The sequence below is a fragment of the Dendrobates tinctorius genome, unplaced genomic scaffold, assembly GCF_039654945.1.
Source record: "Dendrobates tinctorius isolate UK_male_01 unplaced genomic scaffold, ASM3965494v1 ptg000007l, whole genome shotgun sequence".
Classification (NCBI taxonomy): Eukaryota; Metazoa; Chordata; class Amphibia; order Anura; family Dendrobatidae; genus Dendrobates; species Dendrobates tinctorius.
This window is the reverse complement of record NW_027361675.1, coordinates 55,765,938-55,792,049: the sequence shown is the minus strand read 5'-3', so window position 1 is coordinate 55,792,049 and position 26,112 is coordinate 55,765,938. Positions and strand designations below refer to the sequence as shown.

Genomic DNA, 26,112 nt, shown 5'->3' with positions numbered 1-26,112 from the left:
GGGGAGTATACTGGGCTGGAGCAAGGACTGTGTGGGAAGGTGCATGGGGGGCAGTGTCGAAGTAGCCTCTGCGGAGGTGCCCACGGATCATTCCGTGCCCCTCACTGGGAATCTGAGGTCCATGGTTCCGGTCGTCCCTGAGCCAGTGCCACCGGGCAAGACCTTTGACCTGCCTCATCTGCAGTCCAAGTTTCTCGCGTGGGCAGACGCATCCTGGGTGGGTGGTCACTTTGGTTACAAGCGGACCACAAAACTCCTGGTTAGCTCTTATTGGTGGCCGTACAGGGCTCGGGACACTAAAAATACATTCAGGCATGCGCCTCTCGTGCTCGGAGTAACTCCTCTAAACAGAGGCCGGCTGGGTTACTGTATCCCTTGCTGGTGGCAGACCGGGCAATGGAGGTCCGTGACAGTCTGGGTCGCACCCCGCATGTCACTCAAATCTCTAAAATGAGAATGATGATGCCCGCCGACACACATCGGCGCCCCGCTCCAACTTCTGCTCCTGGCGATTTAGCCATCCCTGACGCCTTCCACTTGTCCCTTCTCAAACCTGTTCACATGTCCCGGTTTTTCAAGTCATCTGCCGGGGCATCAGACTTGTCTTCGGATGAGCCTGAGGCCTATGACTCTGTGGGACACAAGGTGGTACGAGGCAAAAAACTTTATCTGGTGGATTGGAAGATTCAGGAGGGGGGGCCCTAGGAGGGGGGGTAAAGGTAGGTGTCGGATTCCTGCAGTGGCATGACAGAAATCCAGAGCCTCACATGCTACTCTGCAGCAAGCCATTCCTGAGGCTGTCCCTCTGCCGCTCCACTGAGTATGCTCACGAGACGATCTCCCATTGGAGGTCGGGAGTCACGTGCTCAGGTCCTTCTCCAGATCTGATTGGTCCATCTCAGAGATCTGGAAGGTCCCGGCAGCGCATGGTTATAAAAGGCCCGCATGGCTGCTCGGCCATGCGCTAGTATAGACTCTTCTTGCTACATGTGTGAATGGTGATGGATGTATGACTCTGGTGACTGACTTATTAAGATTCCCCTCCCTCTGATATTACGCATGTGGATAGGGAACTAGGGAACGAGTCAGCGCCAGTCAGTGGCAAGCCATAGGCCACAGTGCACACTGCTCCTCTACACTAGTGTCCGATGGTGTCACGTCTCACATGGCACTATTGCTTTGCAGCTGTGTCTGATGCCGCGCTGCAGCCAGCAGCACTTACCGGTGTCCGCAGTAGCGATGCCGCACGCACGGTAGGTCTAGACGGACACCGACCCCAGTCTTGGCCCCGTGTCCTGTGACCAGATACCGAGCGTGCAATTTCGCTGAGACCTGAGAGTCTAACAGGCTCGGTGTTTATGTTACAGCGCCTCTGTGAGCTAACAGAGTCCGCTCTGCGCACATCGGGTGACGTTGAACCTGTGCGCGTTATACAGCCATATAGCGCATCTGCCATTAATTAGCTGCAGTGTTTTCACCTTCTGTACGGTGGACCCCGAGCGGCGAACGCACTTTATTATTTATTTATTTAGTGCGTTCCGCCGTTCTTAGCAACCACTTGCATCAGTGACCCATTTCCGTCACATCTCCTCCAGTCCCTATCCCCTGCTGTCACCCCTCACCTAACTAAAATATTTAACCTCTCTCTCTCTTCTGGTATTGTACCCTACTCATTTAAGCATGCCATCATACATCCACTACTTAAAAAACTATCCCTCGACCAAAACTGTGCCGCTAACTATAGACCTGTCTCTAATCTTCCCTTCATCTCTAAACTCCTGGAACGCCTGGTCCACTCCCGTCTTATCTGCTATCTCTTTGATAACTCTCTTCTCGACCCTCTCCAATCCGGTTTCCGCTCTTTACACTCTACTGAAACTGCCATCACTAAAGTCTCTAATGATCTACTAACAGCTAAATCAAATGGTCATTACTCCATGCTAATTCTCTTGGATCTCTCTGCAGCATTCGACACTGTGGATCATCAGTTCCTCCTCACTATGCTCCGTTCCATTGGCCTCAAGGACACCGTTCTCTCCTGGTTCTCCTCCTATGTCTCTGACAGCTCCTTTACTGTATCTTTTGCTGACTCCTCCTCTCATCTTCCCCTTACTGTTGGGGTTCCTCAGGGATCAGTCCTAGGCCTCCTCCTCTTCTCTTTGTACACTGCCCCTATTGGTCAAACAATCAGTAGATTTGGTTTCCAGTACCATCTCTATGCTGATGACACCCAAACATAGGCTTCTTCTCCTGACATAACGCCAGCATTTCTAGAAAACACCAGCGATTGTCTAAACGCTGTGTCTAACATCATGTCCTCACTATATCTGAAACTGAACCTGTCAAAGACTGAACTCCTTGTGTTTCCTCCCGCTACTAATATATATATACCAGACATTTCCATTTCTGTGTGTGGTTCCACTATTACTCCCCAGCAACATGCCTGCTGACTTGGGGTAATACTTAACTCCGAGCTTTCCTTTGCCCCCCACATCCGATCACTGGCTCACTCTTGTTATCTGCACCTCAAAAACATTTCTAGAATTCGACCTTTTCTTACTTTTGACTCTGCAAAAACTCTTACCGTTTCTCTTATTCATTCTCGTCTCAACTTTTGTAACTGTCTTCTAATCGGTCTCCCTCTTACCAAACCCTTCCCCCTCCAATATGTCTTGAATGCTGCAGCCAGGATCATGTTCCTCACCAATTGTTACACTGATGCCTCTTCCTTGTGCCAGTCATTACACTGGTTACCCATCCACTCCAGAATTCAGTATAAACTTATTTCCCTCACCCACAAAGCTCTCCATGGCTCAGCACCACTCTACATCTCCTCCCTTGTTTCAGTATACCACCCTACCCACGCCCTCCATTCTGCTGATGACCTGAGGTTAGCATCCTCAAGAATCAGAACCTCCCACTCCTGTATCCAAGACTATACACGTACTGCGCCAATTCTTTGGAATGCACTTCCCAGGTCAATACGATTAGTCCCCAATCCCCACAATTTGAAGCGTGCCCTGAAAACACATTTATTCAGACTGGCCTACCGCCTCAAGACATTAACCTAATCTATCCCTGTGTGGCACAGCCAAAGGTTTTACCATAACCATATTCCCCGCATCATGTTCCCACATGCTTTATGCTTCCATTAGCCCTCTGTGTCCGTACTGTTATACACTTAACATTATGGCTGGTCCAAACAATCAGGGCAATTGTTACCACCCACCTTTCGTGTCTACCTTTTTCCTCATAGATTGTAAGCTTGCAAGCAGGGCCCTCATTCCTCTTGGTATCTGATATGATCTATGTGATTATTGTTATGCTGTAAAGTCTATTGTCTGTAGAAGTCCCCTCTGAAATGTAAAGTGCTGCGGAATATAGGTACTGTCACACTTAGCGATACACCAGCTATCCTGACAAGCGATATGACGCGGTCAGGATCGCTGGTGCATCGCTAAGTGGTCGCTAGTGAGCTGCCACACAGGCAGATCTTACCAGCGACATAGCAGTGGTAGGGGGTCGTTACTTACCTGTCAGACGAGGTGATCCTGACGTCCTCTTGCCTGCGTCGCTCGTCGGCGCCACAGGAAGCCCAGCAAGAAGCTGACAACAAGAAACGGCCCAGGACGTTCTTGCGTGATCAGCGATTATCAGCGGGGGAGCCGGTCGAAGGTAAGTATCAGACATAGCGATATCGCTAGCAATATCGCTGCTACGTCACAAAAACCAGTGACGTTATAACGATATTGCTAGCGATATCGCTTAGTGTGACAGGCCCTTATGTCGGCGCTATAGAAATAAAATTTATTATTATTATATTATTATTATACTATGTACAGTAGTCGGACCCCTCTAGTCTTAGCTCGGCAATACAATGATTAGGTTGAGGAACTAGTGGTATGTTTCTTCATTTCTCTCAACTGCACCAGGAGACATTTTTCAACGAACCAAAAATGACAGGTCACATGTTTCTCATGCTACTGTGAGCAGCCTGTGTGGCCTAAAAGCCCCATCTTGGCCTGCAGCGTCTCCAGACCAGTCTCCAAATGAGGACATCAGAGACGTTAGAGGTTGGCAATTGTTGATGAAGCTGCCAGTAGTGGATCTTGATGATTTGCGTACCCTAATATATGTAGAGTGGCAGAACATTTCTGTAGCAGAACATTCGCGTGTAAGAGCATGTATTTCTGCATATTTAATACTGAATAAATTGAGATTTGTTGAAAATTTTGCTTCCATTTTTTAATCATTTGCATATCATTAACACATCTAACGATCCTGTGGTTTCCATAATTGCACAACTTTTCCTTCTTGGTGCTACAATTTCAATTTTGAGGACTGTATTTTAATACGAATCCATACAAAATGTAGCACAGGAGGAATGATTCTATTTTCTCCACATTTACCAGCATACTACTGACTCTACAAATTATAATGGAATTTACAGTAAAGGAATATCTGATTTTGATATAAATCAGAGATCTGTTATACAGTATTTATTGATTACAAACTAGCAATATGTAACACTTGGACTAACAAAAAATGGAATATTAGAAATTTCAACATTCAAAAATAGATGTGACTGTACAGGGTGACTACAGGTAAGGACAATGGGTCTTATAAGTACAATAGACACTGCTCTGCACTTTGCTATCTATGGTACTGGAGGAGTTAATTGAGCTAGTGAGTAACCTGATGTTCATTTACGCGTGAAAAAGCAGGAAGACCTTCAAACAGTTTGACCCAGTCCCTCCTGCATTTCCATTCTGAAGGATGCCACTTAAATATCTCCGGGGACACAAGATAAATGAATCCATTAGGATTGTAAAGTGGACTGGGAGAGATACAGTAACTCAAAGTCCTCGGGCGCAACCTTTCCTTCATTGTGGTATTAATGCATGGCAGATGTGTACAGAAGATGAACTGTCATACAAAGTCATTTACGCATTATTAGAAATGTTTATCAATGTAAACTCTATGTTTCATTTCATCTCAACGGATGAGGCTTTACTGTGTACCAGAGAATATGGAACAAGTAGATGTAAAAATAGAATGAATGAGTATATATCTTAGTTCTGCGCTGCAGGAGCGGACACTATTGATGCAACCTGCGCAGCCAGACAGGGGTCCAAGAGGCGGGGGGGGCATTTCTACCTCCAAATCTTGTAGAATTGTGCATTATGATGAGCTACAGGACTGGAAAGGACCCAAAGATTGTTATTGTACATGGGTCCTATTCTGTCCGTGTCCGCCAGAGCAGTGCTGAGGTTTATTCTTGCACTTAACAACAACATAGAAATGTATACAGAGGAATAAAGGCAAATTGAACACAATTTAACACAAAACATCAAAAACGGTCAGGACAAAACTGGCACCCTCAACTTAATATTTGGTTGCTCAACCTTTGAAATAAATTACTGCAATCAATCGCTTCCTCAACTGGAATTTTCGACCACTATTCTTTTGCAAACTGCTCCAGGTCTCTCATATTTGAAGAGTGCCTTCTCAGGGTGAGGGATGGGGAGAGCAAATAATGATGATTTCAGGGTGGGGTACAGCAAATGATATTGAATTGAGGGTGAGGGAAATAGAAAATGATAATGATTTGAGACTGGGGATGGGGGAGAGCAAACAATATTGAATTGAAGGTGACAGAGTAAATGATGATGTATAGAGACTGGGGATGAGGGACAGTAAATGATGATGAATTGAGGGTGGGGAGAGTAAATCATGAATTGAGTGTGGGGTAAAGCAAATGATGCTGTATTGAGGATGGGGAGACGAAATGATGATAAACTGAAGATGGGGTGGGAGAGAAAGAGGGCATGAGATAATGAATTATGGCTGAGAAGGTCATGTAAATATAATCTGTAACACCCGTGCCCATACCTCCGAGGGGTCACAGCTCTCTCTCTGCTCCCCGCCACTTTCCCACGGTCTCTGGCCTCTCTCCTGCTCCCGGGTATGATGCTGAGGTCATGCGCACGCTCCCGTTCTCTTAAAGAGACAGCGCGCATTTTTTAAAATATGTCATTAACCAATGATGTTACGCTGTGTGCTATTTCTTGCCCCTCTGCCATAGGGAGGGCGCCGGAGCAACAAGTGCTTCCTGTTGCTAATTTCCGGTTCAGTGTTTCTTTTGCGCTGAGCTCTGCTGTGCTTTGCCTGTACCCTGCTTGAATACGGCTAATACTGTTTGTTTCCTCAGACTTCTGGTGACTCCATACTCGGCACCTGGGATGATTTCTGCACTGTCCGTACTACTGCTACCTGGTCCAGCCATCTGGCTAACCTGTATCCAGGACTATGACAGTATTGCCTGTGCCAGCTGTGGCCCTTGCTCCCATCTCCTGTTGTCCAACTTTATCACTACCTGTTATCCCTGCCTGAATTCCTGCACAGCTGGGTCAGCTTCCACATGTCTGTGCTCTGACTGTGGGTAGCACCTGTGTCCCCTGGGCTTTCCATTCTGACCCTGTATGAGGGGTCTTACTACAGTTATCTGGGGTTCACAGTTATCCCCCTGCAGGTAACTCGGGTCGTGGTTCCACAAAGAAAATTTAATTAAATGAATGTGCACTGCAACACCTGTACCTCCGCTTCCAGTCGTTACATAATCGGGGGAGCTGAAGGTACAGAGTTGGGGGCATTGAGGATGCAGGAGTGTGCCTGCTAATGAATTGGGGGAAAGAATAAATTAATTTACATATTTATTGGTGTGAAAAGTGGCTATTTATAGATAGTGGAGGCACAGTGATGGATTACAATTTATATTTGGAATGGTGGGTTGCATAATAACTAATTAAATATTAATGGTGGGTGAATGTCTCTGCAGGTGAGTAGTGTAAAAGTTGGGGATAAAGTGGGAATGTGCTCTGGAAGTGGTGCTCTAGATAACTGTGTGCAATTTTCTGCAGAGACGGACCCTGGGTGAAAGACAGGGTGGCGGTCTTCTCTGGATGAATAAGAAAAGCGAAGATGAAGGACTTCAACTAGAGACGTCACCGGTGAGCCAGTGCATTACCTGAACATTTACATTTTACACCGTATGCTATATACGGAGCTCCTGTGTATAATGTCACCTGTGATCACTGTATTACCTGTACATTGAGACTATATACAGAGCTCCTGTGTATAATGTCACTGGTCATCACTGTACACTATACGCTATATGCAGAGCTCCTGTGTATAATGGCACTTATGGTAATACTAGCATTGTGTTTTTTTATTAATGATCAGTATTTTAGTATACAGTCACTATGTGGTGGTAATATGTGGTCTTTTCATGATGTGACAGTATTTGATCCTTGTATGTCATATTATTTGGTTACTATGTGGTAATAATATGTGGTCTGGTTATAATGTGGTGTTATTTGTTCCTTGTGTGTGGTATTATTAGGTCACTATGTGGTGGTAATACATGGTCTGGTCATAGTGTGGTGGTATTTCTGTCTTGTACATGGTATTATTTGGTCACTATGTGGTAGCAATATGTGGTCTGATCATGATGTGACAGTATTTTTTGTTTGTATGTGGTATTATGTGGTCTGGGCACATTTGGGTGTGGTGGTATTATTGACCGAATAATACCACATACAAGGAACAAATACATCACACCATGGCCTGACCACATATTACCATCACATAGTAACTGAATAATATCATGTACAAGGGAGAAATACTGTCACACCATGATCAGACAACATATTACCACCACATAGTGACCGAATAATACCCTACATACAAGGAAGAATGTGGTGGCAATTTGTGGTCTGTGCATGATGTGATGATATTTCTCCCTTGTACATGGTATTTTTCAGTTACAATGTGGTGGTAATATGTGGTGCGACCATGATGTGAAGGTATTTGTCCCTTGTATGTGGTTTATTAGTTATTTTAAAAAATGTATGTGACAAATTCCCTTAAAGAAAACTCAATAAAAATATACCTAAAAAGAGTATTGGTTATTTTAAGAAATGTTTAATAGGTTAGAGAAGAGTAGGGCCTTGCCAAAAGAATCTACCTTGTCATGGTAGCAGGCTTAAGAAATCTTTTGGCCAAAACAAAAGCTGATGGCTATGTATGTGATATGGTGTTCGATGGGAACTGTTAATGTGTGATTTGTGAGGACATAGTGCAGAAGTGGAGTTTTTCCAAGAGTGGGTGCTGGGACTGTGGAAGGTTCAAAGGGTGGAGGCGGAGCAGGGGTGAAGCCGGGGCAAAGTCTCAAGGGGGCCCGAACATTTTGCCACTATGGGGCCCTGAAATTCCTGGTTGCAGGCTTGCTTCTGAATGTAGGCATAATGTATGTACAGTGTTACACATGGGTTTTCTTTTCTTGTGCAAAGTTGGTTTTAGATAATATGGTGCCTCAAATACTAACATATTGTATAATCACACAGAAACCTTCAGGCTACTTTTACACAAGCTAAATTCAGATTGCTAAACTGGCATCTTTCCACGGGATGGTGAATGATGGGGACAGAACATTTGCTGATATCATTCTGACCCCACATAGCATCAAGATGTGGCCAGCACATGTCCTGTTCCCACCGGGCAATGTGCTGTGGAAAACAATGATTTTTGTTCCAGCATAAATTATCCAATTACTCAGTGAATTAAAATTTTGCTTGTTTGCTGGGTAATGGCGGACATATTTAAACTCACAAACTCATCTGCACTGCCAGCATTTTTAAATGTAGATGCAACTCACTGTATGTTATACACACTCACACTATTTGTTATACACATATGTTCCATGCTACAGATACTCTGTATGTTACAACAAAACACACTGCATGTTATACACACACTACATGTTATGCACATACACTACATTATACACAAACACGTTACAATGCACACACACTACATTATACGCACACTACGTGGCACACAGAGCATGTTACACACTCATTGTATGTTACACACACTGCATGACACACACACATACATAGTGCATGTTACAGACACAGTAAAGGCCAAACTCTCTCCTCTTCTTCCATATTGCCAGACTCTCGCAGGGTGAAGGACCTTTGGTCACATGCTTATCATATGACCATGATGTCACCAAAGATCTTTCTACATTTATAGCCTCGGAAACTGCTCTGATAATGCAGAACTGGTATTATCAGTGCAGTTTCAGACTGGTGCAGTTTCTTGCTTGTAAGGGCTGTGAGCCCTTTTGGGATTTGGAGTCTTGGGCAGTTGTTATTTTTGCCCTATTCTCTAATGCTAAACCTGCAGGCCTGCATAGCCATATTCTAATGTAAAGAAAAAGTATTCAAGTTCATAAAATCCAATGGTTTATTGTAAAATCTTTAAAAGCTGATTACAAAAAATGAGTCTACATTTGTGACCATAAGGCAACGTGTTTCAAACAATATCAGGAGTCCTTTCTCAAAGCTATACCTTTTTCTAGCTTTGTGAAAGGATGCCGGAGAGCATTTGAAACGTGTAGCCTTGAGGTCACCATGTAGACCTATTTTTTTGTAATCAAATTTTAAGGATTTGACAATAAACTTTTGGATCCTATGAAGCTAAAATACTTTTTCTTTCTATGGACTGCTTGTGGAGCCCCACGTTCTCCCTTCTTCTGCGCGTTGAGGTCCGCTATATGTGAGCTGGTTTCAAATCTCTATTCACGTTTGTATATTCTTATGTGCTAGTGTTTTAAGATACTGTAGATATAGCCTGCAATTTAGGGTAACCAAAATACCATTCTTTAGTAATGTAGTTAAAAATGTAATCAGAAAAGATTATCATTAAAGATTATTCTTAGGATGGTTTGAATCACAGAATGTTTGGATTTTTTTGCCCAAAAATGCTGTAGCCAAACTTTATACAACAGTCCATACGGTAATATAAAAAGAAGTACATATAAAGCTTTTTGATATGCGGTGCTTTTGAGGTCATACAATTGCTTGTAAAAGTATTCACCCCACTTGACGTTATTTGCGTTTTGATATCTTAACCTCAAATTTCACTGGATTTGAGGGTTTGCATCAGTTCATGTAAAGAACATGACTACAGCTATGAAAATTGAACATTTGCCTTTCTTTTTATTGTGAAGCAAACAACAAATAGGAAAAAATAACTGAAACCTTTGGTGTGTATAACTATTGAGTGAATACTTTTGCAAGCCTCTCTACTAGAGTTGAGCGAAACAGGTCGGTCAGATTCAAAAGTTGCCGACTTTCGTCAAAGTCAGGTTTCGCTGAATGCTTGCACGTGACTTTTTTCAGCCAATGAGAGAAGCGTAGCGTAGCGGGAGCATAGCGGGAGCGTAGCAGGAGAGAGAGAGAGGGAGAGGGAGAGAGAAGAGAGAGAAAGAAGAGAGAGATAGAGAGATTTTGCCGCCTCTGGGGTTAAAATTCATGCCAGGTGTGTTTACAGTCCTCCACTCACTGCCGACTTTTCTCCCCATTGACTTGCATTCCTGACTTTTCCCTATAGTCGGCCGATTTCGTTCGACTCGACTTTTGAGAAAGTCGGGTTTCATGAAACCAGACTCGACCCTAAAAAAGGCAAAGTCGCTCATCTCTACTCTCTACGTGTTTTCTCCTGACAAAACAGAATGGCTAGTTCATGCACTTTTGCTGGTGCAGTTTTATGTAACCTCTAAATGTGTACGCAATATTGCCGAATAAAATATGATAGTAGACCATTTTTAACTGTGTGTTATTTTTGCAACATTTACAATTATTGAAAAAAAAAAACGTGTGTGTGAAGAAGAATATTAATAAAACAATTATGTCTTACCTATAGCTATTTAGCAAGTAAACAGAACAAAAGTTCAAGGAGATGTATTTTATTCTACCCCCTTACTATTCACCTACTTTACCAGTTATTTTTCTCTTCTTCTCACATCTCTTTTCCATCTCTCTCCAGTCTTTCATTACTTGTGACTATATCTTGGGCTCACATTTTTTTTTAAAACTACAGCACTCTGCATTCAGATCTATCCTCTTTCATGCCTACATTTTAATACACCTATGACTATCACTTGTCTACACTTGTGCATTTCTATAGCCTTATTGATCGTTAGTTTAAAAATGCCGAGAAAAGTGAGTGTGAAGGAGAATATTGAAAAAACAATTATCTTTTAGCAAAATCCATTTAGTAGATCAGTAGAACAAAAGTTCAAAAAGATCCATTTTAGTTGTACTTCCTTACTACTTCCCAACCCCAGCCTTTATTTTTCTCCCTTCTTTCCCTCTTTCTCACTTTTCCCCTCATTCTTTACATCGTCTGTCTCTGGTTCCTTTCTTTAAAATAGAAAAGGTAGAGCCAGCAGCACTCAACCATCAGGATGCAGGTTCAAAAGTCCAATGACCCAATTGAAGAGCAAACCATCATAGGAAAAAACGAACAGCATTCCATCCGGGTGAAGCTAAAGTATCTTATGACATCTTTATTCTTCCAAATGCAACGTTTCGACCTATAAGGGTCTTTTTCAAGCATGAGAAAGACCCTTACGGGTTGAAACGTTGTATTTGGTAGAATAAAAGCTAGCTTCAGACTAGCGTTCTGGCCCGCAGCGCACAGCTGCCGCGCCCCCTCTGGTCATCTTCTCCTAGTGTCACATGCGATCTGCACACCCTTTCTTTAGCATAGGTTGCGCAGACCGTGCGCTTGTAGGATTTTGCGTGCGCTGCACCCTTTTGATGGTGTGCCGACGTGCGCCGAACGCACCATGTTAGCACTGGGCAGCCCCCCTATATGGTGTTACTAAGAGGCTGTGAACCATATATTCTGCATTCCCTGTGTGAACATTGCCACATACGGATTATTTTTTTGCACTGGTGTGCCACACTGCCAATCCCTGATTGTAGGCTGGCTGTTTCATTAGGTATTATTGCACCTGTGCAGTTGCCATTTTACTTGGATCCGCTGCACCCTGTTAGTGCATTTGTATTGAGGCGTGTCTATACAGGTAAGCATCTCTGCCTGCTTTGGTTGTTTTTTTCTCAAATATTGGAGGATTCTTTCCTCTTTCTGTGGTTTTAAAGATAGGGTGTGCAGATCGCATGCAGCGATGTGCGACACTAGGAGGAGATGACCGGAGGGGGCGCGGCAAGGGGTGGGGCTTAGTGGCGGCCATGCGCTGGAGGCCAAAACTCTAGTCTGAAGCTAGCCAAAGATGTCATAAGACACTTTATCTTCACCTGGATGGAATGCTGTTCGTTTTTTCTTATGATGGTTCCTTTCTTTAGTCTTGACTCCATCTTTGGCTGTTAAACATATTTCACACTACAGAACTATGCGCTCTGATATCCTCTTTTGCACCTGATTTTATATTGCCCTGCATTGTAATACACATATGATTATCATTTACATGTGCCTGTGCTTTTCTAAAGGCTTATTGATTGTTATGCCTTTATTGTAAATTTTTAGAGAAATGTCAATAATCTCGGTGCTAGGCCATCATTGTTTCTTTGAGGAATATGCTACTTTTTATACTACTTAATTACCACTGTTTATGATCAGGAAAGTATTCTGTATGTAGTTGCAAATCATCACACCTAAGTGTAGTTTTATTATAACTAATTGAAGTTTCAGAATTGTGCATAACATGCTCTTGTTGGGAAATAAGTGAACTGCCATGGATCAAGTCAAGGCTTTGGCGTGCATGTGATAAAACCCTTTTCTCTAATTAAAACTTACCTGAAACATCAATATCTGAGCCTTCCATTCTCTGCATTCTGTACCATTTCTCCCACTCTGAATGATTTTCTGCAATCTGAAATGAATAAAACATTATTAAAAAAAGAGCACAGATACAAATATAATAGCCACAGTTATTTAGAATCAAAACAGTAAATTAATTCTAAAGCTTCATTTGGACAGGAGAATTATACCGATGTTTAACTGTCTTGTTACCTGATGCAAAACCCAAACCAACCACAGTACTATTAAAAAGAACGTTCAAAACCATAGGGATCTATAGCACTGTAAGTTCAGTTTACAGGTAATGTAGGAAGGCTGAATGCAAGAGTGTGCTTCCCATATAAAATGCTATGGTGACAGTATGATGTGGAAACCAGCCCAGATTGGCAATATATCTATTATCTTAATGTACAGTATGGTTCGATTAACATGGAGCAACTGGCAGCAGTAAACAACCGCCGATCTCTAAAGCTTTTATCGATCGGAGGTGGTTTAATAGCATGCTTACACAGGTAGAACGCGGTAACAGAAGAACTCTAAGATATCTATAATAGATCAGTGTGGTTGTAACTGTTCCCATCAGTGTGAGTCCTGTTTACATAAAATGATGCATCACTGAGAGCAATGATCTTTTGTAATGTAAAAACATAATTTCACAAAATAAACATGCTTTTAACTCATTCATCGGGTGATCGGCAGCCTATTTACACCAAAAAAATATTGTAAGCAAACACTTGTTGACTGCTAAATTTCAGTGTAACACAGACCATTCAAACTAGCAAGCTAGGGTATGGGGAGTAGTGTAGTAGTAGTAGTAGGGATTTACGTTCTCAGGTATGCATTAGGTAGCGTTCACACAGGCAATGCGGTTTAGTCAAAACATGTGCAGTTGTATTGCTTTCATAAAATTCAAAGGAATTCTAAACTAAAACAGCCTCTTTTGGGCATTAAGGTATAGCAGACAATAAAACGTTCGTGTAGCAGGCACATATATGTCAGTGTGGACTTACCAAAACAGGCTATAGTTCTTTCTGCCATAGGAAAAAGAGGCACAATCCCACCAATCTCGGTATTCCTTTCAGCCTGAGCTCCAGCAGCTTCCAACACCAAACAGAACTATTTAGCTCTAGGCACAGTTCACATTGATCTGTCTGAGATTATTTAGTGCAGGGTTCCCCAACTCCAGTCCTCAAGGCCCACCAACAGGTCATGTTTTCAGGATTTCCTTAATATTGCCCAGGTGATAATTGTATCACCTGTACAATGCAAGGGAAATCCTGAAAACATGACCTGTTGGTGTGCCTTGAGGACTGGAGTTGGGGAACCCTGATTTAGTGAATCCTGCATTGAGCAGGGGGTTGGACCAGATGACCCAGGAGATCTGTTCCAACTCTACCTTTCTATGATTCTGTGATCAGTCTGCAATTTCCACATATTTACCTGCAGCTCCAACACAGACTGCTCAGCTTTCCTAGCTGACCCATGCAATCTCCATTCAAAGAGAGATTCTGGCATGTCTCTCTCCCAGCTACAGCTTACATTGTGGCTGGGCACTCACCACACACGCCACAGCAGCACAATCGACTCTGCTTCATTCTGCAGACTGACACAATTAGTGAACACAAGCCCTGGTTCTTAGTTAAAGCAAGTAAGGTGCATCTAATTAAGACTTGCAGTGCTAGGATTTAACCCAATCCTACCTGGCTTTGCTACATTGTGTTAGTCGGCACCATAACCCCATTTATACATTTCATTTTTGACCATTTTATCAAAATACATTCTCCTCTCTGACTGTTAAATCACAAATATTAACATTTAGACACAAGTACAATATGCTCATTCTCTTTAGATCAACTGATTGTCAATAATATTCGATATTAGTAAAATAGGTAAAATAGGAAAAGATTGCTGCTGCAATCCTAGTATTCCAAGATCTGTAAAACATGTGGATAAAACTATGCTTAAACAGATTTTCCATTTTTAGAATAGAGCACCACAAACAATTCCCATGGTGCAAAATAACAGAATCCAACAATATTCACTCTCCCCTAATCTAGCGCAAGTTCTCTACCAAGATATCATAGAATCGTACAATGTTACATTTGGAAAAGACCTCCATGGTCATCATGTCCAACCCTCTGCTCAATGAAGGATTCACTAAACCATCTCAGACAGATGTCTGTCCAGCCTCTGTTTGAAGACTTTCATTAAAGGAGAATTCATCACCTCTTGAAGCAGTCTGTTCCACTTACTGATCCCTGTCAAAAAGTTTCTAAAATCTAATCTGAATCTTCTCACTTTTAGATTGATTCCATTGCTTTTCATGTTTCCATGTGCAAATGACAGTAAGGATGAACCCTCTACACTGTGACATTGATTCAGATGTTTGTAGACAGCTATTAAGTCTCCTCTTAGCCTTCTTTTTTGCAAGCTAAACATTCCTAGATCCTTTAATCATTCCTCATAGGACATAGTTTGCAGTCTGCTCACCATCCTGGTAGCTCTTGTCTGAACTAGCTCCTGATTTTCAATATTTTTTTTTAAATGTGGTGCTGCCCAGAACTGGACACAGTATTCCAGATGAGGTCTGACAAAAGTGGAGTAGAGGAGGATAATTACTTCATGTGAACTAGACTCCATGCTTCTCTTAATACATCCCTGAGCTGTTTGCCTTTTTTTCTGCTGCATCACATTGTGGACTCATGTTCAGCCTGTGATCAATTAGTATACCCAAGTCTTTTTCACACGTGCTGTTGCTTAGTTCTATTACTCCCATTCTCTAGATGTAATTTTCATTTTTCTTGCCCAGACGTAGAATCTTTCATTTCTTCCTGTTAAATACCATTTTATTAGTCACTGCCCATTGTTCAAGATTATCTAAATCCTTCTGAATCCTTTCTCTGTCATCTCTAGTGTTAGCTATGCCTCCAAGCTTTGCATCATTTGGAAATTTGACTAATTTACCTTCAGTTGCCTTAACTAAATTATTTATGAAAATATTGAACAACACTGGGGTCAAAACAGAGCTTTGTGGCACCCCACTAGAAACACTTCTCCAATTTGATGTGCAACCATTTATTACCACTCTTTGAGTCCAATCACTGAGCAAATTATAATACACCTAACCATAGCTTTATCAATCCTAAACTTGGTCATTTTATCAATAAAGATAGTATAGGATACTTTATCAAATGCTTTGCTGAAGTTGAGATATACTATATCTATGACATTTCCCTGATCCATCCAGTTAGTGATTCCATCATAGAAAGAGATTAGATTAAACTGGAATGACTTGTTTGCTACAAACCCATGCTCGTTCTGGTTAATTACTGCATTCTTATCTAGGTACTTACGTACATGCTGATTAATAATTTGTTCAAATATCTTTCCTGGTATAGAATTAAGGCTCACTGGCCTTTAATTTCCTGTATCCATCTTCTTTCCTTTTTTTAGGATAGGGACAACATTTGTCTTCTCCAATCTTCTGGGACTACTCCTCTTCTCCAGGATTTTTCAAAGATTCTGGTTAGTGGTTCTGCAGTTTCCTCTATCTCTTTCAGCACCTTAGGATGTTATTCATCTGGACTAGGAGATTTAAATTCATTTAAACTAGCTAAGTGTTCCCTCGCCATCTCTCTGTTTATAGATAGTGTGGATTCTTTTATTCCTTTGATAGCGCTGTAAAGATCAGTTGATGTTACATTTGCTTTCTTAGAGAATATAGATGCAAAATAAGAATTTAAAAGTTCGGCCTTTTCAACATTATTTTGACCACTTCTCCCTTTTCATTCTGTAAAAATCCTATAGCATCTTTGACTTTTCTTTTGCTTTTGACATACCCTCAAAATCTCGTTTTTATTGCTTTTGGTCTCCCTTGCAAGCCTCACTTCATTACTGGCTTTAGCTCTTTTAACACTTGCCCTGTATTCCCTGCAGACAGCATTATATACTTCCCTCTTTCTATATGATATATATTTCTTTTTTCCTTCTTAGCAAGTGTTTAAGTTCTGATATAATATGTTCGGAGCTAATTACAACATTCCCATATAGATTGACTATTGGCTGATTGGTGATCTCTCAGGTGTTATTAGCTCCAGAGGGTAGCTATTGCGTATACTATTTAGTCGTTGCTGCATCTAATAACAGATGATCAGTGAGGGTGTTTGGGATACCTACTGATCTTATATTGAAAACCAAACCAAAAAAATAGCTCATCAACAGAAAAAAAGTAAATAAATTAGCAATAATTGATTTAAAAACTATGCAATGCAATACACTCTTGCTCAAATAAGCCAATAAATGGAAAACACTGATTAACAAACAGTCTAGTCTAGTGCTATGGGGCACTGCTACTGTACCAAATATCAGGTGTCTTTGTGAAATCATCATGAGCAAAATTCCCATGATTGCAATCAACAGTCTCTTTACTTCATGCACAATTTGTGATCAATTAGGGATAAAATTAGCATCACAAGTGGCCAAACCTGATGTGTTTCCATTAAGAATTATGTTCACATTAGATTCTAGTGTCTCGTAAGACATGTTTAAAATCCTCACATAACTGCAGAGAACTAGACAGGACTATCAATAATGTGAGAAGGACACAAGTTCTATACAAAAACTGTCATTTAGTAGAGCAATATCTATGACATAAGTTAAATGTTACACGGTTATGATAAATAGAGGTGCATCTCAGAAAAATGGAGTATCATCTAAAAGTTAATTTATTTCAGTTCTTCAGTATAAAAAAGTGAAACTCATATATTATATACAGTCATTACACACAGAGATCTATTTCAAGTGTTTATTTCTGTGAATGTTGATGATTATGGTTTTCAGCCAATGAAAACCCAAAAGTCATTATCTCAATAAATTAGAATAATTAACAAAAACACCTGCAAATGCTTCCTAAGCATTTTAGAAGGTCCCTTAGGGTAGGTTTCCACAGTCAGGATTGCATCAGGATTTGCACAGGATTTGATGCAGGTAAAATCTGCACCAAATCTGCATCTGAAGTCACAAGCAGGTCACCTGCGTTTTTGATGCGTTTTTACATTTACAATAAAGATATATTATTTAACAAAAGAAAAGATTTGTGATGTCATTTCTGGTCCAACCTCCTCTTTAATATTTGTCCAACCCACACTCCATTACACACACAGATAGACAGATAGATAGGAATGCAAAAGAATAAGAAGCAGCACACCATTCATGATGAAAAATGGAGCTATTTAATAAGAAATAAAGAAAAAACTTCCAGCTCACCGATTCATGCATCTTGTAGTGCTCGGCGCATGGACCCGCTGTGTCAAATCGTGGAAAATCCAAATGAAGCAAAATGTCCAGCTCAACTTTGTAGTGAAAACTCAATCTTTATTCACCACAAATGCATTCCAAAAGAGGATAAAACATCAGCATAACAGATGGCAAGTGGTGGGATTGACGCATAAATATTCCCCCTCACTTACTAATCTTGTCATGAGTTGGTGGGAGGAGTTGTACATGTATACTATGGATAATCCCTTCAGGGATTATATATTACGATACGGCAGATACATAGATGATGTCATCATTGTGTGGTGCTCTGATGTGTCTACCGCACAAGATTTAGTGTGTTACTTCAATTGTAACCCTTTCAATCTCAAATTCGCAGTCCATCAAGATACATCTTGTATAGACTTCTTTGATCTAAAACTGAGGGGCATACCTAATGAATGTGTTATTCTACTTTTAGAAAAGGCATGGCTTGCAATACTATTTTGCATGCCAATAGTCATCACCCTAAGCATAAAATTAGGAGTATTCCTGTAGGGGAAATGACCAGAGCCAGGTGCAATTGCAGCATGCGGAGTGACTATAAAGTAGAGGTTAATGAAATCAAGCAGCGACTGGAAGACAGCGGATACAACAGATGGAGTTTGAACAGAGCTGAAAAAATAATAGAAAATACTTGAAGTTATTAAACATGGGTGCAGAGTAGTATCTCGAAGAGCGCCATCTCTTAAACAGACTCTTTCACACAGCTGCTTTAGATCTTGCAATGCACAGGCATCTAATTGGCTAAATATAAAAGTTTTTATAAGTGTGGCGCTACAGCGTGTAAAATCTGAAAATTCTCTAAAAAATGTGTGGAATTTTCTAATTCAAGTGGACGAAATGAGTTCCCAATAAGAACATTTTTAAATTGTACCACATATAATGTAGTTTACATCATGGAATGCACCTCATGTTATTTAAAATATGTTGGGAGCACTAAACGACAATTAAAAACGAGCATCAGGGAACATATCTATGATGTTGAAAATGTGGGTATCAATAGAAACACATCTCAGGTTTCTAAATATTCTATAGATTGTCACCATAGTAATTTGGAGTCACTTAAAATTTATGCCATAGAAAAAATTAATAAACCCAACAGAGTAGGTGATACCGAAGTGATCCTGAGAAATAGGGAAGCCTGGTGGATTTTTTAAATTAAACACAAGATTACAGTTGGGTCTCAATAAGAGGAAGGATATTATGTTGTTTTATTAATATGTGGCTTAAAAGAAACAACAGAAAAATATTTTTTCAGATAATCATATAATACATTTTACTATATTTTCCAGCTTCAGACATGAATTTTCTCTATATTGTTTGTGCTATTATGCAGGCAAATATTTGTAGACATATTCAGTCTATTGAATATTATTATGTGTGTCCTAGATTCATGCACATGTGCTGCTGTATTCTTTTTGTCTATATTGTGCAGTTTTTGCAGTTTGCACGTGTTCACATTAGGAGGTGCTGGTCGTTTTTTTTGTCTATTTAGTTGCTGGATGCTAGCTGCCTCCAGTCTGATCTTGCACCCCTCCTATTGGCCTTGCAGGTGGCCGCAATGAGCTCTACCTGCCCATAAATTGTATGCTTAGCCTGGTAGTGACATGTTTGTCCAAAATTGTAGGCTGGTGGCCCAGAAGTGGCTTATGTACGGTAGAGCAGGGACCCATCAGGGGGAAGTCACTTTGCCATGGTTGATTACATGAATTGGCCAATTTGTGCACTAAGAACCTTCATTTTCATCTTACTGTAAGTTTAAAAAAAAATTTTGAAAAAAATATTTTTGAGGATTATTATCCAAATTGAATGGTTTTAATGTGTTTCTGTGTTTTCACATGTTTCTGAACAGTGTAAACACCAGTAAGGTCAAGAACTTCACTTATATTTAACAAGGACCCTTACATCAAATATAGATTTAAATTAAAAACTAAACCTTTATTAGAGCCTAAATCAAAGACAAAACAACCAAACAACCGTGTCACCTACTGCACCCTACAATGGGGTCCTTATGTCAAACTGCCTAACAACGGAGGTTGGCACCCTAAACATGATCGAGATTGGCGCCCCCGTTCCACGGTGGCTGTACCCTATAGCTCCTAGATAACCCTGAATAGGTGCCACATGCAGTCACTCAATTAATCAGGAAAGGAGTGTATAGGGGTTGCCAAGTAGGTAGTTGGGTAGGCAACAATAGAAAAAGTGCAAAAATAGTGCAAAAGACAAGACAATAAAGTGACATGTGCAAAACAGATGAGTACCTAACTATCTGTTCCCTGTGACTATATACCTTCTTACCAGCGGAGTTGGCACCCTACTGGTCAGCGTAATGGCGCCCCCGCTCCATGACGGCTTACCCTCAAAAAGCCCTGATATGACTATTGATTAAACACCAGGGTAATATAACAATATTTCTGGAATGCATGATGTGTAACATAATCCACAATATGGAGATATTCAAAAATTATTGATAACAAATAGAAAAGGGTGCTCAAGTTTTGATGATAGGAGAAACGCGTTGAGGTTTTGCCTAACAGGATCATCAGGAGGTAGATAGTTAGATGCTGTGTTGGTAGATAGATCTGAAGGCCTAACAACTGTGTTACCACCTTTAATCGGTCCCATGCTTCGATATGAAATCTGCTTAAAAAAAACTGGTTCATCTTGAAAGGGGACCCTATCTTATCGCCACATATACCCGTACAAACTATTACAATTTTCAGAAAAAAACAGACTCTTTGCAATCTTGTGGCCCCGAGTAACACAGTTGTTAGGCCTTCAGCTCTATCTACCAACCAAGGACACTCTAAACCAGGGTGCTTTGCTTGTAAGGTTCCAAAATGCCTATGTTGCACTTCCATTCTAAATGGAGCGCAATATTTTAAATCTCATACCACTGGCATTAGCTTCAAAATAAATTTTCATGTCACTTGTCAGTCAACCTATGTGATCTATTTAATTGGATGTGGATTACAATATGTGGGCCGGACGATTCAGACTATGCACGCTAGTCTCAATAAACACCGCCAAATTATCCGTAATGGATTTCTACTGAATAGTCTCTCTAAACATTTTCTCCTAATACACAATAAAAATCAGAGCTCACTGAAACTCACCATTATAGATCATATTCCAGACAATGTGACCGACCATTTTGGCAACCTAATAAGAAGGGAAAGCTTCTGGATTTTTAAACTTGGCACACTGGCACCAGAAGGGTTAAACCTTACCATTGAAAAAGCCATTTGAAATCTTAGATTCTTTTATCAAAATACACCTTCCACATTTTTGAAGTTTTTTAGTGGTGTTTTATCCCTACTCATTTCTTTTTTAACATGTTCTTGTATTTATGTTTTGCACACTTTTTATATGGCCATTATCAGTCTTAATTATCACATGTATCTTAACTGTTTTTGGACTGTTTTAATTGCTTTTGCTTTTTTATTGGTTGCTGTTCCTTTAAATACATCCCCCCTTTTCATTGAGTGTATAATGCCACTTGAGGAAGACGGATCTATTCCGTTGAAACGCGTTGTGGACTCTTTTAAATTCCAATTGTTTCTTTAATAAATGAAGAATTTTTTGCATCAATAGAATCCTGTCCTTTGCGCCCTGCAGACCGGGTCTTTCAGAAACTTTCCTATAATTGTTCCTTTTATGCGGCACCCGGCTGGAGCAGAATTGGATCCCCATCTGCATACCAACGCATAGCTGGCGCTCCTACAGACCGTCCCATCTGACGTTCTTGCATCTATTTTCCCTCAGCTGAGGGCGACCGCTGGAGCTTCAGTGGAGTGCTAATTCCCATCACCTGCAGGAACTTCATGTCACGTGACCCACAGGACCTGCGGTCACGTGATCACTGACACCACTGAGGCGAGGACAGCTCTCTCCACACCCCGGCTGGCATCACTAACACAAGCTCACCTGCACCCCTTGGCCACCGACGCCGACTATTGGACCGTGACCTCCAAAACTTCACCTCCACCGCGGTGTTCCCCTTCTTGTGACGCTCTTAATAGTCTTATGCTAAATTGCATAACCTTATAAGGTGAGTGGCTAATCGCCGTTTCAGTTACAGTCACACTCGGGTATTGTTCCATGAGGTTTTTCTTTCTTTATTCCCCTATGCTCATGTGACGCTGGACAAGCACAGAGGCATTGGATAACTCTTATATATGCTGGCAGAACAATCCCATTTTACCACCGAGCCACCCTCTTACTGTTGGGGTTGCGAACCTCAGGTTCTCCCCTTCATGCCTTCACCAGTGTTATGCCTGTCTGCATAACTCTCTAAGGTTAGTTGTGAATTTTAATACCGGTACGCTTGCCTTTAGATACTGCTCAAGTTGGTTTGGTTTTCTCCTGCACTTACATACTAATCCAATACTTCGGGAAGGAATTCTGAATGCTGCTATAAAGAGACTGTGCCACCGCTGCAATTAACCACTTGGGAGTATTACTAACTCTCTCCGGATTTGCTTTTATAAATCTATCTCAAAGTGGACATTTTTTGATGTGGAAACATTTTATGGACATTTGCTAGTGATTTTATGTATTATAATTAGAGTTGAGCGATACCGTCCGATACTTCAAAGTATCGTATCGGATGGTATCGGCCGATCTTTAAAAAAAGTATCGGTATCGCCGATTCCGATACCGGAAGTCCCATTCAAGTCTATGGGACTTCCGGTTTCGGAATAAGAAAAACCCTTTCCTGCCCTTGTACAGCCTCTCTGGGGTCTGTACGGGCCTTTCGGGGGGCTGTGCCGGCCTGCCAGGGGGTCTGTGCAGGCTCCGGTGGTCTGTGCCGGCCTGCCGGTGGTCTGTGCAGGCTCCGGGGGGCTGTGCCGGCCTGCCGGGGGGCTGTGCAGGCTCCGGGGGGCTGTGCCGGCCTGCCGGGGGGCTGTGCCGGCCTGCCGGGGGGCTGTGCAGGCTCCGGGGGTCTGTGCAGGCATCGTCCGATGGGACTACAAGTCCCATCGGGCGATGCCTGCTACCATGACAGTGATTGACACATTAGCCAATGATGGGACAGTAGTAGTCCCATCATCCGGCTAATGTGTTAAATGTAAAAAAAAAAAAAAAAAAAAAAATTACATGCTACATACATACAACATGCATACTACATACATGCTACATTCATACTACATACTACATACATGCTACATTCATACTACATGCAACATACATACTACATATATACTACATGCATGCTACATACATACTGCATGCTACATACATACTACATACATACTACATGCATGCTACATGCATCATACATAACACATATATACTACATGCATGCTACATACATACTACATGCTACATACTACATATATACTACATGCATGCTACATACTACATGCTACATACATACTACATATATACTACATGCATGCTACATACATACTGCATGCTACATGCATGCTACATACATACTACATACATACTACATGCTACATACATACTACATATATACTACATACATACTACATACATACTACATGCATGCTACATACATACTACATGCATGCTACATACATACCACATACATAACACATATATACTACATGCATGCTACATACATACTACATGCTACATACATACCATATACATACTACATGCATGCTACATACATACTACATGCATGCTACATATATACTACATGCATGCTACATACATACTACATGCTACATACATACTACATATATACTACATGCATGCTACATACATACTACATGCTACATACATACTACATGCTACATACATACTACATATATACTACATGCATGCTACATACATACTACATATATACTACATGCATGCTACATGCATGCTACATACATACCACATATATACTACATACATACAATACATTCATACAATACATACATAGACATACAGTACATATAACATAGAGTAACATACTTACCAATACTTGTCACATTGTTCCCCGAAGCCATTGTCTTTCCGGAATAAATATTAACATAACAAACCACAAAAATACTCACCCACGATCCGAAGCAGTCCACGAGTGTGTCCCACGACGATCTTGGGTAGAGAACTGCAGCATCAGATGATGCTGCCGTTCTCTACGGGCTGCAGGAATCCAATGACGGAAGGTAGGTATCCTTCCGCACTGTATTCCTCCGCCACTTAAAAAAAAAAAAAGTCCCTAGTCTCACTTTATGCCATTGCTGTGTGGGAAATTCCCACGCAGCAATGGCATAAAGTGAGACTAGGGACTTTTTTTTTTTTTAAGTGGCGGAGGAATACAGTGCGGAAGGATACCTACCTTCCGTCATTGGATTCCTGCAGCCCGTAGAGAACGGCAGCATCATCTGATGCTGCAGTTCTCTACCCAAGATCGTCGTGGGACACACTCGTGGACTGCTTCGGATCGTGGGTGAGTATTTTTGTGGTTTGTTATGTTAATATTTATTCCGGAAAGACAATGGCTTCGGGGAACAATGTGACAAGTATTGGTAAGTATGTTACTCTATGTTATATGTACTGTATGTCTATGTATGTATTGTATGAATGTATTGTATGTATGTAGTATATATGTGGTATGTATGTAGCATGCATGTAGTATGTATGTAGCATGCATGTAGTATATATGTAGCATGTATGTAGTATGTATGTGGTATGTATGTAGCATGTAGTATGTATGTAGCATGCAGTATGTATGTAGCATGTAGTATATATGTAGTATGCATGTAGTATGTATGTAGCATGCATGTAGTATGTATGTAGTATGTATGTAGTATGTATGTAGCATGCAGTATGTATGTAGCATGTATGTAGTATGTATGTAGTATATATGTAGTATGTATGTAGCATGCATGTAGTATGTATGTAGCATGTAGTATGTATGTAGCATGCATGTAGTATGTATGTAGCATGTATGTAGTATGTATGTAGTATATATGTAGTATGTATGTAGTATTTTTTTTTTTTTTAACATTTAACACATTAGCCGGATGATGGGACTACTACTGTCCCATCATTGGCTAATGTGTCAATCACTGTCATGGTAGCAAGCATCGCCCGATGGGACTTGTAGTCCCATCGGACGATGCTTGCACAGACCCCCGGACATCAGCACAGCCCCCCGGCAGGCCGGCACAGCCCCCCGGCAGGCCGGTACAGACCCCCACAGGGTGCACAGACCACCGGCAGGCCGGCACAGCCCCCCGGCAGGCCGGCAGAGACCCCGGGCAGTCCACACAGCCCCCCGGCAGGCCGGCAGAGACCCCCGGAAGGCCCGAAATGACGGCGCATCATGATGCGCACACACCGCGCATCATGATGACGTCAGGCCGTCAATCAACTGAACTTCCGATTCCGATGCCGAATTCCGATATTGAAAAAATATCGGAAGTCGGTATCGGAATTCCGATACAGCAAGTATCGGCCGATACCCGATACTTGCGGTATCGGAATGCTCAACACTAATTATAATACTTTAATTATTGTTATCATTGTGTCATATAATTAGTACATTTATCTGATAGGACCCTTACCCCTTCCCTTGTTCTGAGATTTTTTATCCCTTGATAATTATGGATTACTATAGTTCTAAACCGGAGGTTTTAAGAATTAAGAAAAATTGCACAAGCTTTGGGGGTATGCTCCAGATCTATGTCGTCTACCACTCTAGCTCAAAAATTAAGCGACACTGAAAGGAAAGCATTAATTAAGTTATTTTCAACATTTGAGAATTTCAACAAAGTTGAAATTACTAACCATATTGACATATTATTCCTACAACAATATATTTCGGAAGGTTTAGTCCCAAAGGGACTGATGAGTACTCAGCAGTCATCCTTTCTGAATGACCCTGAGCTCACCAAAGCCTGGGACACCATACATCTTAAATGCTCCATAGCCCTAATGGAACTTTTAATTTCCAAAAGGAACTCTTTGGCGAATGCCGCAATTTCTTTGCTTAATGCGCTCAAACTTAAACTGCAGGAATATTGCACCTCTATTGATTTCCAGGAATTGATGGTAAACTTTTCAATAGACTAACTAAATTTGAGGAAGACTTGATTAAAAAGAAGGCTGGTAAACTTATAAGGGATAGGGGTTGCAGCCAGGATGAAGATCCACCATCGA

At 41.2% G+C, this 26,112-nt stretch overlaps 1 protein-coding gene across 1 annotated transcript in view; it reads right to left on the bottom strand.

Moving 5' to 3' along the window:
- LOC141086031 (uncharacterized) overlaps positions 1 to 26,112 on the bottom strand; it is a 971,752-nt gene that overhangs the window by 276,948 nt on the left and 668,692 nt on the right. Inside the window, exons 80-81 of the mRNA XM_073571764.1 lie at positions 18,453 to 18,600; positions 12,670 to 12,745 (exon numbers count right to left, since the gene is read on the bottom strand). Of these exons, the coding sequence (XP_073427865.1) occupies positions 12,670 to 12,745; positions 18,453 to 18,600 (224 nt within the window). The remainder of the gene's footprint in view (positions 1 to 12,669; positions 12,746 to 18,452; positions 18,601 to 26,112) is intronic.